General features: G+C 27.1%; 1 protein-coding gene and 1 long non-coding RNA gene across 2 annotated transcripts in view; one reads left to right on the top strand and one right to left on the bottom strand.

Annotated features, from left to right (window-relative positions):
• The window catches only part of LOC108566096 (CUGBP Elav-like family member 4), a 34,180-nt gene that overhangs the window by 3,573 nt on the left and 13,881 nt on the right, over positions 1–16,726 (top strand). Inside the window, exons 3-4 of the mRNA XM_017925819.1 lie at positions 1,731–1,856; positions 15,039–15,118. Coding sequence (XP_017781308.1) covers positions 1,731–1,856; positions 15,039–15,118 — 206 coding nt within the window. The remainder of the gene's footprint in view (positions 1–1,730; positions 1,857–15,038; positions 15,119–16,726) is intronic.
• Positions 8,626–10,616, bottom strand: LOC108566097. The gene is made up of 3 exons (XR_001891198.1): positions 10,418–10,616; positions 9,403–9,458; positions 8,626–9,328 (listed from the first exon to the last, which is right to left on the bottom strand). It is a non-coding gene; the product is annotated as an uncharacterized LOC108566097 (long non-coding RNA).

Raw genomic sequence — 16,726 nt, 5'->3', positions numbered from 1 at the left:
GATATATATTTCTTTCTTGTTTTTTAATATACATTTCATTTAATAATTGTGGACTTATTTAGAAAATTTTAATTAATTTTTCGAAGAATATGTTAAATTTTTATTTAAAAAAAAAAATTAAACTTAAACAAAATACAGAAATTAAACTATAGTTAATATATTATAATTAATTTTAAATTAAGATACAAAAATCAACAAATATCTTCATTGTTATTAAATAATACCAAAATCTTTGAAAGGTTTACTTTGGTAAATTGTATAATTTAATTATGAGTTTCTAATAAGATTTTAATAAGATTTGAGCAAACAGAAATGTGTTGCTGAAGATGAATGTTTTTTTTTTCTCTAAAAGGGAAGGTTTTCTGTTGCGCTTAGTTAAACGATGTTTGTTTATTGTATGTTTAATGTTTGTCTCGCAGATGCTATAGAAAGCGGGGTTACCTTGGCTTTTACTTGACTGTTGTTTACTTTTCCCTGTTATGATTTGTGTCTGTTGTAAACCGTAGGATGTACAATATCCATCCATCTATCTGTCTGTCTATATTTATATACATACGCACACGCATAAACATAATAACAATACTCGTGTTTCATTTCATTTTCGTCGTCTTCTTGATTTTTCGTTTGATTTTGTTTTTGTTTTCTCTTGGGGGTGTTGCAGATGTTTTTTGAACGAATCTGTTGTTATCCATCAGGTGTGCGTGTGTGTGTACAGGAGATGAGGATCGCCGCCACCTCCTAGTTCTGTTCTAAATTGCAGAGCTCGAGATGGAGGCAGGCAGCTCCCGGATGTAAGGGAGGGAGTCAAGGTAACGAGGAGATAGCCTAGCAACGACAACAACAACAACAACTACAACCGTCGACAACAACAACAACGACATACCAACAAAACCCTTGCCTGCAACCACCCAAGCCCGGAAACAAACCCAACCGGTCAAGTAAGACCACGTCCTGTCTCCTCTTGTCGATGTCTTGTGATGGCGATGTGACATTGTGTCTCGTGCGTATTAGACTGTTTGTAGTGCGTTGTTCCTGTGACAGCCATGGTCGTTCGATGTATCAATGTTATATATTATTATTATTGTCTATATTAGCCCCCACATTTTCTTTTCGTATTATTATTTCTTTTTGCTCGAGCGAGATAAATGATGATTCAATCAATCGATGATTCAAGAAAGAAAGCGGTTATTTCTTTACCTCTTGACGCATCAGAGGAGGATGGAAATACCCGCGCGATTTAAACGCAAACATCTTAGATTTACTTTATTTATGTATGATGTAAATATCTTTCCTGCGCTATCTCCTCGCAAAAATACTTTCACCGCCATCATCATCTCCATACTTTTTTATCTTTTCTTCCTCTCTTTGCGAATTATCCTTTCGCTGCGTCCCCTTTTGATTTAGAAAGCGAGTTTGATCCAATTTACTCTCTCTCTCTCTCCCTCCTTCAAAGACCCTTCTTCTCTATCTCTCTCTTTCTCGATAAATAGTTTCCAGTAACATCGATCGCTAGCTCCTAAGCTCGTGTACCTTTGAGTGTGTCAATATTAGCCCGACGATTTATGTGGAATTGCACCAGCAAATTTGTTTATATGTGTCTATATGTGTTTTTATTTTCGTTATTATTTCTAAAAATTGTTCTCTCTATTATTTTTGCGATGCATCCCCCTCGCCCGTCTCTGCCAGTAATACCAAAAAAACGATGTTTTTTTTTTGTTTCTTTCCCGCAGATCGAAAGCTGTTCGTGGGAATGCTCAGTAAGCAACAGACTGAAGAGGATGTTCGTCAATTGTTCACTCCGTTCGGCGCAATAGAGGAGTGCACGATCCTGCGAGGACCAGACGGAACCAGTAAAGGTAATCCTATCATATTCAAACGTATTTTACACATAGAACTTTTTTTTTGGTTGAGAATGGAGAGAAAAAGAAGTGTATGCAAGGACGAAAACCCAATACAACTTTTTTGCAAAGAAGCGCCGGGAATTCGATACTGCCTTTGCTGCCTCCAAGGAGCAAGTAAAAGTGTCGTCCGAACTAAACTTTTCTAGTCCCTCCGTTTTTTTTCTTGCTCGCGGCGAACTTAACTGACATGTTTAGGAGCTGTATACTGATCGAAATGCTTAACGACGCATTGCCAGAACATTTCCTATTTAACATATTTAAAACTACAGTTTTAGTTTTAACAAGTTACAAGTTTTCTACTATAAGAATTTACAATTAAACTAGCATCGAAATAACTTATAGATTAACAGTGAAAGAACATTTAAAATAAGAATCAAGTATCTCTGAAAAATCTGAAAGAATGAATTGCAAAAAAATTAATAATTTATTTTATGAATTAGTAAATTCTGTTTGAAAGCAATGCTTTCTTCAAAATTTGTTACAATAATTTATGTAACGTTTAAAGAAATCATTTGTAATATTAAAAACGAAAATTCTTATAAAAAACATGTAAATTAAAACTACAGTTTTAGTTTTAACAAGTTAGGAGTTTTCTACTATAACAATTTACAATTAAACTAGCATCGAAATAACTTATAGATTAACAGTGAAAGAACATTTAAAATAAGAATCAAGTATCTCTGAAAAATCTGAAAGAATAAATTGCAAAAAATTAATAATTAATATTATGAATTAGTAAATTCTGTTTGAAAAGCAATGCTTTCTTCAAAATTTCTTACAATAATTTATGTAACGTGTAAAAAAATCATTTCTAATATTAAAAACGAAAATTCTTATGAAAAAAACATGTAAATTAAAACTACAGTTTTAGTTTTAACAAGTTAGGAGTTTTCTACTATAACAATTTACAATTAAACCAGCATCGAAATAACTTATAGATTAACAGTGAAAGAACATTTAAAATAAGAATCAAGTATCTCTGAAAAATCTGAAAGAATAAATTGCAAAATATTAACAATTAATTTTATGAATTAGTAAATTCTGTTTGAAAAATTTCAAAATTTCTTACAATAATTTATGTAACGTTTGAAGAAATCATTTCTAATATTAAAAACGAAAATTCTTATGAAAAAACATGTAAATTAATATTACAGTTTTTCCTTAAAGTAAAGTTAATTAAATTGAAACTAACAATATTGAATTTATGTTGCATTTAAACCATTTTTTGTAATTAACATTATTATTATTACAGATGTAAAACTAGTAATGTAATTTCTAATGATGTAAGGTAAAAAAAGTTTGCTAATTGTTGTTTGCAGTTTAGAATGATTGCATAATTAAATCAATATAATATTTAGTTGTGTGCAGTGAAGTCTGTAAATTTAATATAAACCTCAGGTGCGCTTGGCTTGTGGGATGTAATGAAGAAAGTTGTTGCAAAATTGAAGTTTATATAAAATGTAATTAAAGTGTATTATAATTGAGTAGAAAGGCGAAGTTTGTAAATTAGCAGGACAATAATTGAAGTTTGTATTTAGTTGCTGTTGATGTTTTGCATTTTATCAATTTATGAAGAATAAAATATTAATAGTCGATCTAATTGTTTATGTGATAAAGTAAAGTTTTCGATTCAATTGAATTAGTATTAAATTTCTCTTTTTTTGTGAAATTAGTGAAGTCACGTGTATTTACACTCGATGTAGAATAACACGTCTATTGTGTGTAATTAATATGGTTTCATTCGTACAAAACGTTGGGTTTTACGTAAGTTCTATTGACTTGAGTATTTCAATTATAGTTGTATCAGAGTTAATTACGTTGCTTTTCCCCGTATATTTATTTATTTGTTTATTTATGTGAACTAAATTAATGAAGTCGTATGGAAAAATGAATCGCTTTGATTTCCAACATATTTACAACAAAGGAATCGGTATATTTCTATATATATTTACTATATATAGGGAGAGAAAAAGTGAAGGAGAAATAAGAAGCATAAAGCGAAATAAGAGCCGGCGCTATGCGAGTGTGCGGGGGAAAAGTTCTGCTGCCCTTTGTGAAGCACATGACGTGGAAAAATAAATCCCAAATAAGTTTTCCAGAGAAATATTCAACAACCAAAGCGCAAACCGGAATTCGCAATTATTAAACCTCCACCTCTTCGTTTATTCCTCCTACTACTCCATCTCCACCAATCTTCCTTCATTTCTCCCCTCACCGAATTGCTCACCAAAAAAAAAAACCGAACCGAAACCCCCCCTTTTCTTTCTTCTACATTTTCATCCTTCCTTCGAGCATCCTTTCCCAGTTTAAATTACATATTAACGGCGCGTTTTAATGGTCGAAGGATATAATAAATTGGTTTCGTCCTCGACCGAACTGGGTTACAGCATGGACACAAAGTACGATTCAGGTTGATTTCGCGTTATGAGCGCGAGCCGTAATTAAACTTTTATTGGCGCGTTTCCTACTTCGACGATACTCATCAAGTGTACTTGTCATAGCTTATTTTTACTAGTAATTTATTGGTGTACTTACATTAACACAAGTAATTTCGTGCAGTTCAATATTATAGAATACGAGATATGAAAAATTATATTGGTTAGAGAAATATAAAATGAAGAGCAAACATGTTAATGGAAATGGTTATAATTAGTTAACTTTATAGGAAAATGAATGAAATTTTAAAAGATTTATAAGAATATGTATTTCTTAAACTTGTAGCAAAATGTTTGATTCGAAATTTTATAAAATTAAACAGAAAATGTATTTCTTTCAATATTTAGTTGAATTAAATATTTTTTGAAAAATTAATAACGTTATGAAATTAAACAAGATTTTGTTTTCACTAATTATTCTATATGATACCACTAATAATACATTCTATAAGCATAATTTCAATAAGTTTCAGGTATTAACTAACAAAATTTCTTAGATTTTGTATTTCGAAAATGACGGACAAACTAATCATTTCTGTTGTTGTAAATCTTCATTTATGAAATTTTTCAGTCTCAATCGAAAAAAAAATGACCAAAATATGTATACTTTGGTTAATTTATTATCACAATTTAAAATTTTTAATTGAAACGAAATAATTATTTTTTAATTCTAATATTACAATTTATTTGAAATGCTTTGATTTATTATATAGAAATCTTTCAAATTTATTGTATTTCTCATCAACTTTTATAGGAATCCAACAAACTACAATTTCAAAACCATCTCTTGATTTAGTGAGTCAACTTTTATTTACACAAATAGTTTAATCAAGTATATTAATGGGATTTTTACATTAAACAAGAAGAAAAGTTTAATTTTTAGCTTAATTTTGAGATTTTTATGGTTTTTATCAATTTTATGATATTAACAAATATGATACAACTAATAATACATTCTATAAGCATAATTTCAATAAGTTTCAGGTATGAACTAACAAAATATCTTAGATTTTGTATTTTGAAACTGACGGACAAACTATTCATTTTTGTTGTTGTAAATCTTCATTTATGAAATTTTTCAATCTCAATCGAAAAGAAAATGACCAAAATATGTATACTTTGGTTAATTTATTATCACAATTTCAAATTTTTAATTGAAACGAAATAATTATTTTTTAATTCTAATATTACAATTTATTTGAAATTCTTTGATTTATTATATAGAAATCTTTCAAATTTATTGTATTTCCCATCAACTTTTATAGGAATCCAACAAACTACAATTTCAAAACCATCTCTTGATTTAGTGAGTCAACTTTTATTTACACAAATAGTTTAATCATATACTTGATGGGATTTTTACATTAAACAAAAAGAAAAGTTTAATTTTTAGCTTAATTTTGAGATTATTTGATATATTTTACTTAATACAATTTCTATACAATTATGAGTAGAATTTTGGTTGTAATCATTGTTTCGTAATTATTTCTGGTTTGTTCGGATGAATATATACATTTTTTTTTTTAAATATAAATGTATATGTGTGTGTGTATATATAGATAATAATAGTATGCACCCTCGGGAAGGGAGCATGTCGAAAGCAAACCTACCCAATTTGCATTTTCGGTTGGCTCTAACAAACCCACCGCCTAAGGGTTCGAAAGCGAGAGGGTTTCGGTTTGTGTTCACCCTGGAGTGGCGGTGCGTATTCTCATGTGTGGATGTACACACATATATATAGCATCATCCCTAGGCCCTACACACACACACACTTTGTTCTCCAAATCCTAATTACTGAGGGTCTGAGGAGATGGTTTTTGGGGAAGACTCGTACCCTCCAACACGCTATTTAGGTTTCATATCTTGTCGCCCAAGAATATATATATATATTAAATCGCATCGATAATGGGCGGAATGGGGGGGGGGCAGACTACATCACGTGTTAATTAATCCCTCGCGGATTACGCATACATACCCCGCGGTAAAAAGGGGGGATATTAATTAAATTTCCATCCCCCGACCCCCCCTAAACACACACACACACACACCGATTATATATAGGTATAAAGTGTGTGTGTGTGTATGTACTTTTGCGGCTTTATTACGGAACGAAAATCTGCACAAAGTCAATTTTTAAATGCATAAATTTTAATACTAATTAAAAATTGATTATTCGCATCTCGTTCTTCTTCTACTCTCTTTCTCTCTCTTCTCGGTTTTTTTTTGTTCACCCGGTATATATATTTTTTTTTTGTAAGGGATCAGAGAGAGCCGGGGTGGGTTTTTTGGTCCGGATGTTTTAATTGCACCGCCCGGAATAATTTCCATTTTAATTGTCCGAGAAAGCCGAAACGTGAGCTCCTCTCCTCCACGATAAATATCGACGGAGTAGCAATAATTCTTTTATTCAGATCTTTTTTTTTTTTCGAATTTCCCGCCGATTAATTGCAATTTCCGGTTGTTTCGATAAGAGCGTAAACCGTAATAATGCGATGGGAACTTTTAAAACTGTTTCTTTAATTATCCTGAAAAAATACAATAAAAGTTCATATCAATATTTAGAAACAAATAAATATAATTATAACTTTCGAAAATCTTATAATTAATAGAGTGAAAATGAATGAAAATGAATTAAATTGAAAATTATTAAATTTATCTCAATAAACTAGGTAAAAAAAAATAATGAAAATTACAAATTTGTGAAATTTAAAATCTTGAAAAACTGAAATATTATCAATAGATAAATATTATATTAGAAGTTTACAAAATGTTGAAAATCTTCAAGTTTTTCATTAAGGAATTAAATGAGATGAAATTATTGAAATTTTGATTGCAAATTTTTTGAATTTTGATTAAATTTTCTATTTAATTGAATTACATGATTAAATTTACAAATTATCAATAAAATGTTTAAACAAAAAGAAAATAATAAATATTATATTAAAAATTCGCAAAATGTTGTAAATCTACAAGTTTTTCACCTGGAAACAATTAAAAATTTATATTAGATCAAATTATTGAAATTTTGATTGCAAATTTTGATTAAATATTTGGAAATTTTGTATCTAATTTTTTAAATTTCTTTATTACATGACTAAAATTAATTTAGACAAGAAAAATCAATAAATATTATATCACAAATTTGTAAAATGTTGAGAATCTACAAGTTTTTCACCCGGAAACAATTAAACATTTATATAAGATCAAATTATTGAAATTTTTATTGCAAATTTTTGAAATTTTGATTAAATATTTGGAAATTTTGTATCTTTATTTTTAAACTTTCTTTATTACATGATTAATTTAATTTAGACAAGAAAAATCAATAAATATTATATCACAAATTTGTAAAATGTTGAGAATCTACAAGTTTTTCACCTGGAAACAATTAAACAATTAAATGAGATCAAATTATAGAAATTTTGATTGCAAATTTTTGAAAGTTTGATTAATTATTTGGAAATTTTGTAACTAATTTTTAAACTTGATTAAATTTAATTTGGACAAGAAAAATCAATAAATATTATATCACAAATATGTAAAATGTTGAGAATCTACAAGTTTTTCATCCGGAAACAATTAAACATTTATATAAGATCAAATTATTGAAATTTTTATTGCAAATTTTTGAAATTTTGATTAAATATTTGGAAATTTTGTATCAAATTTTTAAAATTTCTTTATTACATGATTAAATTAAATTTAGAAAAGAAAAATCAATAAATATTATATCACAAATTTGCAAAATGTTGAGAATCTACAAGTTTTTCACCTGGAAACAATTAAAGATCAAATTATTGAAATTTTTATTGCAAATTTTTGAAGTTTTGATTAAATATTTGGAAATTTTGTATCTAATTTTTAAAATTTCTTTATTACATGATTAAATTAAATTTAGAAAAGAAAAATCAATAAATATTATATTATAAATTTGCAAAATGTTGAAAATCTATAAGTTTTTCACCTGAAAACAATTAAACATTTATATGAGATCAAATTATTGAAATTTTTATTGCAAATTTTTGAAATTTTGATTAAATATTTGGAAATTTTGTATCAAATTTTTAAAATTTCTTTATTACATGATTAATTTAATTTAGACAAAAAAAATCAATAAATATTATATTACAAATTTGCAAACTGTTGAAAATCTTAAAATTGGAAACCATTAACTAATTAAATGTGATAAAATTATTGAAATTCTGTATGTAATTTTTTTTAATATTTTCTCACAATTTTTTTTTGTACTTATTCAGTATAATTAGAGTAAAAATTAAAGTATCCTTTGATGAAGAAACGATCTTCGGCGCTCGTTATTTCGGGGGCATCGAAAAATTAAAAATATTTGAAAAAAAAAAATTGATGTATTTTAAGTTTTAATTAAAATCATCGATTTCGGCTCCGCTAAGTTTTAATTGAGTTTATTGATTGACTGCCGCCGCCGCTCGGAGTCTGGGTTTCGGCCTGAGGCTATGGAAAGAAGTGAAAACAAAAAAAAAAGGAAGAGAAGAAAGAAGAAATTTGGCGAAGATAATTAAATATTAATTGTTACAGAAAATTAATTAGCCTTCGTCCCGTCCCCGGCACCTTTTTTATTGGGAATAAACGTTTGCGCGAGATAAAAGGAACAGCAGAAATAAATATTGGACTATATTAGTCTGTGTGTGTCTATATAGAGAAGGTGTATGTATGTATATAGAGGACGAGGAGAATTGCTTAATTAATTTCGGTCTCGTTTTTTAATGGAATGTCCTTTTTAATGTTTACCCGTACTAAAGTTTCGTACTTAATTAAGTTGTGCTCCGGGATGTGTGGGAGGTGGTGGAAGGATGTTGTGAGGAGGAGGAAGAGGTCGTAATGTAGTAGTTGTAGTAGTATGCAGCGCGCGCAAAACTTTAGTTAGTGTGCCTCGAACAAAAGTGGAAAAACTTGTACGACCGACCTCCTTGGCGAAATTCCTAATTTCGTAAGCTCGCTGCGTCCGAACGAAAACTCAAAGGACAAAAACATAATGAAATTTGATTAATATAAAGGATAATCAATGTATTATAAGATATAATATTTACCTACGATCTTTTGTGAATCTTCAAACAGGTTTCTTTTCGTTGATCAGGAATAAAATCTGAAATATTCAAAGATTTGTAATTTATAATGAAATTTAAACAATTGTCCCATTGTTCTCTCGAGCAAACAAACAAATTTATTAAATTCCTAAAGTACAATGAAATCATCTTTTCCCTTACTTTGTATATTCACGTTTGTACTAATATTATTTACAAAATTCTCATATAATTAAATTTTAGTTTTTTTCCATATAAAATTCTTTAAAGATTTTTTTTTATATTCATTTAAGATATTTATAAATAACGAAATGATTTATTACTTGGATTTTTAAATTAAACTAAAATTAAATTTAAATGTTTGAAAAGCGATTTTTTTTCTAAAATTGAAAACATATCTATTTGTATGAGAATTAATCTAATTAAAATAGATGAAACTTTTATAATATTCAATTAATTTTATAAAAAAAAAACTGAAAGTAACTAAAATTTTAACAAGAATAAAGTAATAATAAAAAAAACGTATAGTGACAATTATGAAATTACAGAAAGTAAACAAGAAAATCTTAATATAAGTAAACATCAAGTTTTAGTATTTATTGAATAAAAAAATTAATTTGGTTTTTGCAATTATTAAATAATTTCAAAGTTTTTAATTTACTGCAACGAAAAGTTTAAATTATTTCTCTAATTTAATTAATTAATTTTGTTAATATAATTTTTATTTACATAATTAATTTTTGAAGACGATTGGAGTAATTAAAATCAATTTAATTCCTTCTCTCTTTAATTAAATATAGATAAATAAGTGTACTAACTTGAAAATTTATCTTATTATATTTTCTTTTATTTGGATTTGGTAAATTACTAATTCAATTTACGTTATTTTTTACAGTTTCTGTCTTAAATTTTAAAATAATTTTATCACTAATGATAATTTGTTAGATAATTATTAAATGATAAAACATCACCTTTTTTGATAAGAAAGAAATAAAGTGTGTATGATTATTGTAAAAATTACCTTGTATGGGTGTACGAAAATTCGACTTGTCTGCGTCGTGATGAATCACAGCGGTTCCAAAACGTTTACACTACCTTATATGGTCACAAAAACGCACCTCGTCAACGTCGTGGCAATACTGGCTGCTGCGATCGTTAAACAAATCCTTATATAGGTACGAAAACTCGAATCTTCGCGAATCGTCACGATAAACAAATGCGACGTCAGCTGTACACCTGCGTTATTATGAGTCATCAGCACCTGCGAATTGTTAAACAAAGTAGTGCGTTTTGTTTCAAATTTACTGATAAATTTATCAAAGAAAAAAACATCAATTAATTAAGAAATATTTGTTTGATAAAATGACACGCAGTATAGAAATATTGAAAGTAACACATGATTATTTAGTAAAATTTGATAAAAAGTGTGTAAAATTACTTGTTTATACGTAGTATTTTCATATTTTCTTTTAAATCAATAATCAAATTAATTCAATTTTTCACTTGATTTATTAAAAAGTATATATGAAAAATTTAAAAAAAAAAACTTAATTTTTCAAAAAAACAAACAAAACCGATTATTCTTATAAGAATTAATTTATAATTAGAGAGTCGAACAGAAATTAACCGGAATTTTTCACTGAACCAGAACGAAAAATTGCTTAATTGGTAAATTAACAAAAATAAAGCATTACAGAAAATGAACAAGAAAATCTTAATATTATAAGTAAATATCACGAATTAGTATTTATTTCAATAAAAAAAATCAATTTACTTTTCCCAAATTAAGTTACATTTTAATTGCAACCTAAATTAAGAATTATTTGTCTAATTTAATTAATTAATTTTATTAATATAATTTCAACTCGTTTATATTTACAACATTAATTTTTGAAGACGATTGTAGTAATTAAAATCAATTTAATTCCTTCTCTCTTTAATTAAATAAGTGTACTGACTTAGTGATAATTTTATCAAAGAAAAAAAACATCAATTAATTAAGAAATATTTTTTGGATTTGTTTGATTATTTGGTAAAATTTCATCATAAATGTGTAAAATTACTTGTTTACACATTAACGAATTTAATATTTTCATATTTTCTTTTAAATCAATTCAATTTTTCACTTGATTTAGTAAAAGTATGTATGAAGAAATTAAAAAAAAATAACTTAATTTATTGAAAAAAAAACAAACAAAACCGATTCTTCTTATAAGAATTAATTTATAATCAGAGAGTCGAACCGAACCGTAAACAGAAATTAACCGGAATTTTTCACTGAACCGGAACGAAAAATTGCTTATTTGGTAAATTAACAAAAATAAAGTATTACAGAAAATGAACAAGAAAATCTTAATATTATAAGTAAATATCACGTATTAGTATTTATTTCAATAAAAAAAATCAATTTACTTTTCCCAAATTAACTTACATTTTAATTGCAACCAAAATTAAGAATTATTTCTCTAAATAAATTATTTAATTTTATTAATATACTTCAAGTCGTTTTTTTATTTACAACATTAATTTTTTAAAACTATTCAAGTAATTAAAATCAATGTAATTCCTTCTCACTTTAATTACTACTACTAACTTAAAAAAATATCTTGTTATTTGATTTTCTGTTACTTGGATCTGTAAATTACTAATTCAATTTATTTTTCGAATTTTTTTTACAATTTCAACGATATTTTTTACAGTTTCTTTTTTAAATTTTAAAATAATTTTATCACTAATGATAATTTGTTAGATAATTATTAAAAGATAAAACATCGGCTTTTTTGATAAGAAAGTAATGAAGAGTGTATGATTATTGTAAAAATTACCTTATATGGGCACAAAAACTCGACTCGTCTGCGTCGCGATGAATCACAGCGGTTCCAAAACGTTTACACTTTCCTTATATGGTCACGAAAACGCACCTCGTCAACGTCGCAACAATACTGGCTGCTGCGATCGTTAAACAAATCCTTATATAGGTACGAAAACTCGAATCTTCGCGAATCGTCACGATAAACAAATGCGACGTCAGCTGCACACCTGCGTTATGATGAGTCATCTGCACCTGCGAATCGTTAAACAAAGTAGAGAGTTTTGTTTCAAATTTACTGATAAATTTATCAAAGAGAAAAACATCAATTAATTAAGAAATATTTGTTTGATTATTTGGTAAAATTTCATCATAAATCAATAATCAAATCAATTCAATTTTTCACTTAATTTAGTAAAAGTATGTATGAATAAATTAAAAAAAAATAACTTAATTTTTCAAACAAAAACAAACAAAGCCGATTCTTCTTATAAGTATTAATTTATAATCAGAGAGTCGAACCGAACCGTAAACAGAAATAAACCGGAATTTTTCACTGAACCAGAACGAAAAATTGCTTAATTGGTAAATTAACAAAAATAAAGCATTACAGAAAATGAACAAGAAAATCTTAATATTATAAGTAAATATCATGTATTAATATGTATTTCAATAAAAAAATTCAATTTACTTTTCCCAAATTAACTTACATTTTAATTGCAACCAAAATTAAGAATTATTTCTCTAATTTAATTAATTAATTTTATTAATATAATTTCAACTCGTTTTTTATTTACAACATTAATTTTTGAAGACGATTGTAGTAATTAAAATCAATTTAATTCCTTCTCTCTTTAATTAAATAAGTGTACTGACTTAGTGATAATTTTATCAAAGAAAAAAACATCAATTAATTAAGAAATATTTGTTTGATTTGTTTGATTATTTGGTAAAATTTCATCATAAATGTGTAAAATTACTTGTTTACACATTAACGAATTTAATATTTTCTTATTTTGTTTTAAATCAATTCAATTTTTCACTTATTTTAGTAAAAGTATGTATGAACAAATTTAAAAAAAATAACTTAATTTTTCAAACAAAACCGATTCTTATAATAATTAATTTATAATTAGAGAGTGGAACCGAACCGAAAACAGAAATTAACCGGTATTTTTTCACTGAACCGTAACTGTAACTGGAACAAAAAATTACTTAATTGGTAAATAAAATTAAATCAAAATTTGATATTTGGACTCGATTTTAAATTTAAATTGCTTTTTATATTTTAATTTCAACCGGAACTGAACCGAAATTTTTAGACTAACCGAAACCGAAACTGGAACGGTAAACATTTACTTGGAACGTAACCGTAAACCGGAACGAAATTAATTTCGGTTCGGCTCTTTATACTTCACATAATTCATTCTCGTTTCTAAACAGAAATTGTACTTAATTTATTAATATATTTTTAATTTGTGTTAATTCTATTTCTAAAAACGTTGTAAAGAATTCTCGTGTGGGCACGAAACGACTCGAAATGTCACGACGAATTTAGTTGTCACACCTGCGTAATGATGATTCATCTGCACCTGCAAATACTAAAAATTATTTAAGATATATTTATCGAAAAAAGAAATGGAAATAAAGAAATAATAAATTACAAAACTTGTAACTTTTCGAATGTAAATCGAAAAATACGCAAGAAATATCCTAATGTGTAAATAAAACACAGTGTAAAACGAGGTGTATACAGTTTATGAAATACTTACTTGTCAAGTAATGAATCAAGTAAAATTACTTGTTGAAATACTCGCACCGTCTCGATATAAAACACTTGTTACACTAGTCACTTGTGTAATTACGTTACGTAACTTGTGTGAAAAATGAGTAATTAAAACGAATGAAATACAATGAAACTATTAAAGAATTTAAATAGACGAGACATGGAAATAATGTATGCAGTTTTTTTTGTATTGTTGTTCGCCCATGTTTAGAATTTAAAAAAAAAATCGTCTAGACTCGAGACCGGAATTTTCTACACACCTTTTTTTGCTACTTTCATTCATAGTTTACTCTCATTTCTTATAATCTATAGACGTTTGTGATTTTTTTGCTGCATTCCTTGAAATATAGTTTTTTTTTATCCAATTTGTTTTATTCAATGAATGAATGCATTCATTATATTCAAATTCATTTGTATTTTGATTGCATAACTTACATTTTGATTGCAACCAAAATTAATAATTTTTTCTCTAATTAAATTAATTAATTTTACAATTTCTGAAAACTGTTCGAAAACCGAAACTATTATGCTCATAAGAATGATTGTATAATCAATAAATAATTTGTTTCAGTTACTAAAACATATATTGATATCAACAATGTCGCGTTTCGAACATATTTCTTGACTTAAACTATCTTATCATTGGATTTGTAAATTAATATAAAAGAAATATACTGTTTTTGCTGCATTCCTTCAAATATAGTTTTTTTTATCCAATTTGTTTTATTCAATGATTGTATGCATTCATTATATTCAAATTCATTTGTATTTTGATTGCATAACTTACATTTTAATTGCAACCAAAATTAAGAATTTTTTTCTCTAATTAAATTAATTAATTTTACAATTTACCAATTACTGAAGACTGTTTGAAAACCGAAACTATTTTGCTTTTACATATATTGATATCAACAATATTCGAACATTTCTTGACTTAAACTATCTTATCATTGGATTTGTAAATTAATATAAAAAAAAATATACTGTTTTTTGCTGCATTTTCAATAAGATTGATTGAACGCATTCTGTGTGCTTTTCTTTTTGCAGGTTGTGCTTTTGTGAAATTCAGCTCGCACCAGGAAGCACAGGCGGCGATTAATAGCTTGCACGGGAGCCAAACTATGCCGGTAAGTTCACAACAGAATAGTTTTTATTTTCTCCTCTCTATCTTTTCGTTTTCTCTTCATCGAAACGAATGTGTTTTCGCGACCGACGGATTTCGGTTATAAATTCTCAAAGATTCATTTACTACCATCAACGGTAGAGAAAAACAAAAAATAAATAAATAGTACAAATTTCCAATCACTTTACTACTTTACTAATTGCTGTTTATTTATATTTCAACATTATAAATAAATAATTAAATTAACGAAATGTTAAAATTTGATTTTGATGAATTAACTAAATTATACTATATGGTTAAAACGACTAATTAATGATTTAAATAACTAATGTTATTAATTAGCGCAGCAACAAATCAATTGTAATTAGCGAATTCAATCTAAATTAAATGAATCTTTTTGTTTGTTATGGATTATGCAGAATGATTGATCAAATTCCCATCAATTTACAAACATCAACGAATTTGCTATAAATATACGCGGAAATATTCTCATTCATTTGATGTTGAAAACGGGATTAGTTTTCATAAAAACACACACGAATATGTGGTACGAAAGTATGATATAATAATCCCGAGGCTTTTATTTTTGTTGGGGAAAAACTCTTTCCAAATCCAAATTGCTTCCATTTCCAAAACTTTTTTTCTCTCTCTCTTAATCAAGTGGTGGATCTGTATTTAAAAAAAAAACTGAAACTAATACGCGTTTAATTAAAACGAAACATTCAATTAGTTCGTAGTGCGGATGTATCCATAAAATTCGTTGATGTTTCCCATTTTTTTTTTCATCTGGCAATGATTTTTTTTTGTTTTTGTTTGTTAAATTTTAAGTTCGATGTTTGTGCTTTTGTGCGATGCGTTTCGCACGTTTGCGGTCGCGTTACCATTACCGTTCCAACAAATGGATGTCGTTTTTGTTTGGAACGCTGCTGAAAATTCCGCAATTTGGTTTGAAAACGATTAAAAACAATGGCACAAACGCTGCAGCATTGCTCAAAATTAATGGGTTACAACGAATTATTTTTTTTATTATTACTTAATAAGAAATAATAAATCACAAAACTTGTAACTTTTCGAATGTAAAACCGTGTAAATCGAAAAGTATCCTAATGTGTAAATTAAACACAGTGTAAAACAAGGTGTATATAGTTTCTGAAATACTTACTTGTCAAGTAATGAATCAAGTAAAATTACTTGTTCAAATACTCGCACCGTCTCGATATAAAACACTTGTTACACTAGTCACTTGTGTAATTACGTTACGTAACTTGTGTGAAAAATGAGTAATTAAAACGAATGAAATACAATGAAACTGTTAAAGAATTTAAATAGACGAGACATGGAAATAATATATGCAGTTTTTTTTGTATTGTCGTTTGCCGATGTTTAGAATATAAAAAAAAATCGTCTAGTGTCGAGACCGGAATTTTCTACACACCTTTTTTGCGACTTTCATTCATAGTTTACGCTCATTTCTTATAAACTGTAGACGTCTGTGATTTTTTTTGCTGCATTCCTTCAAATATAGTTTTTTTCTTATCGAATTTGTTTTATTCAATGCATTCATTATTTCAAATTTATTTGTATTTTGATTGCACAACTTACATTTTGATTG

The sequence above is a fragment of the Nicrophorus vespilloides genome, unplaced genomic scaffold, assembly GCF_001412225.1.
Source record: "Nicrophorus vespilloides isolate i.1.1-1 unplaced genomic scaffold, Nicve_v1.0, whole genome shotgun sequence".
Classification (NCBI taxonomy): Eukaryota; Metazoa; Arthropoda; class Insecta; order Coleoptera; family Silphidae; genus Nicrophorus; species Nicrophorus vespilloides.
This window is presented reverse-complemented; position numbering and strand designations above follow the sequence as displayed.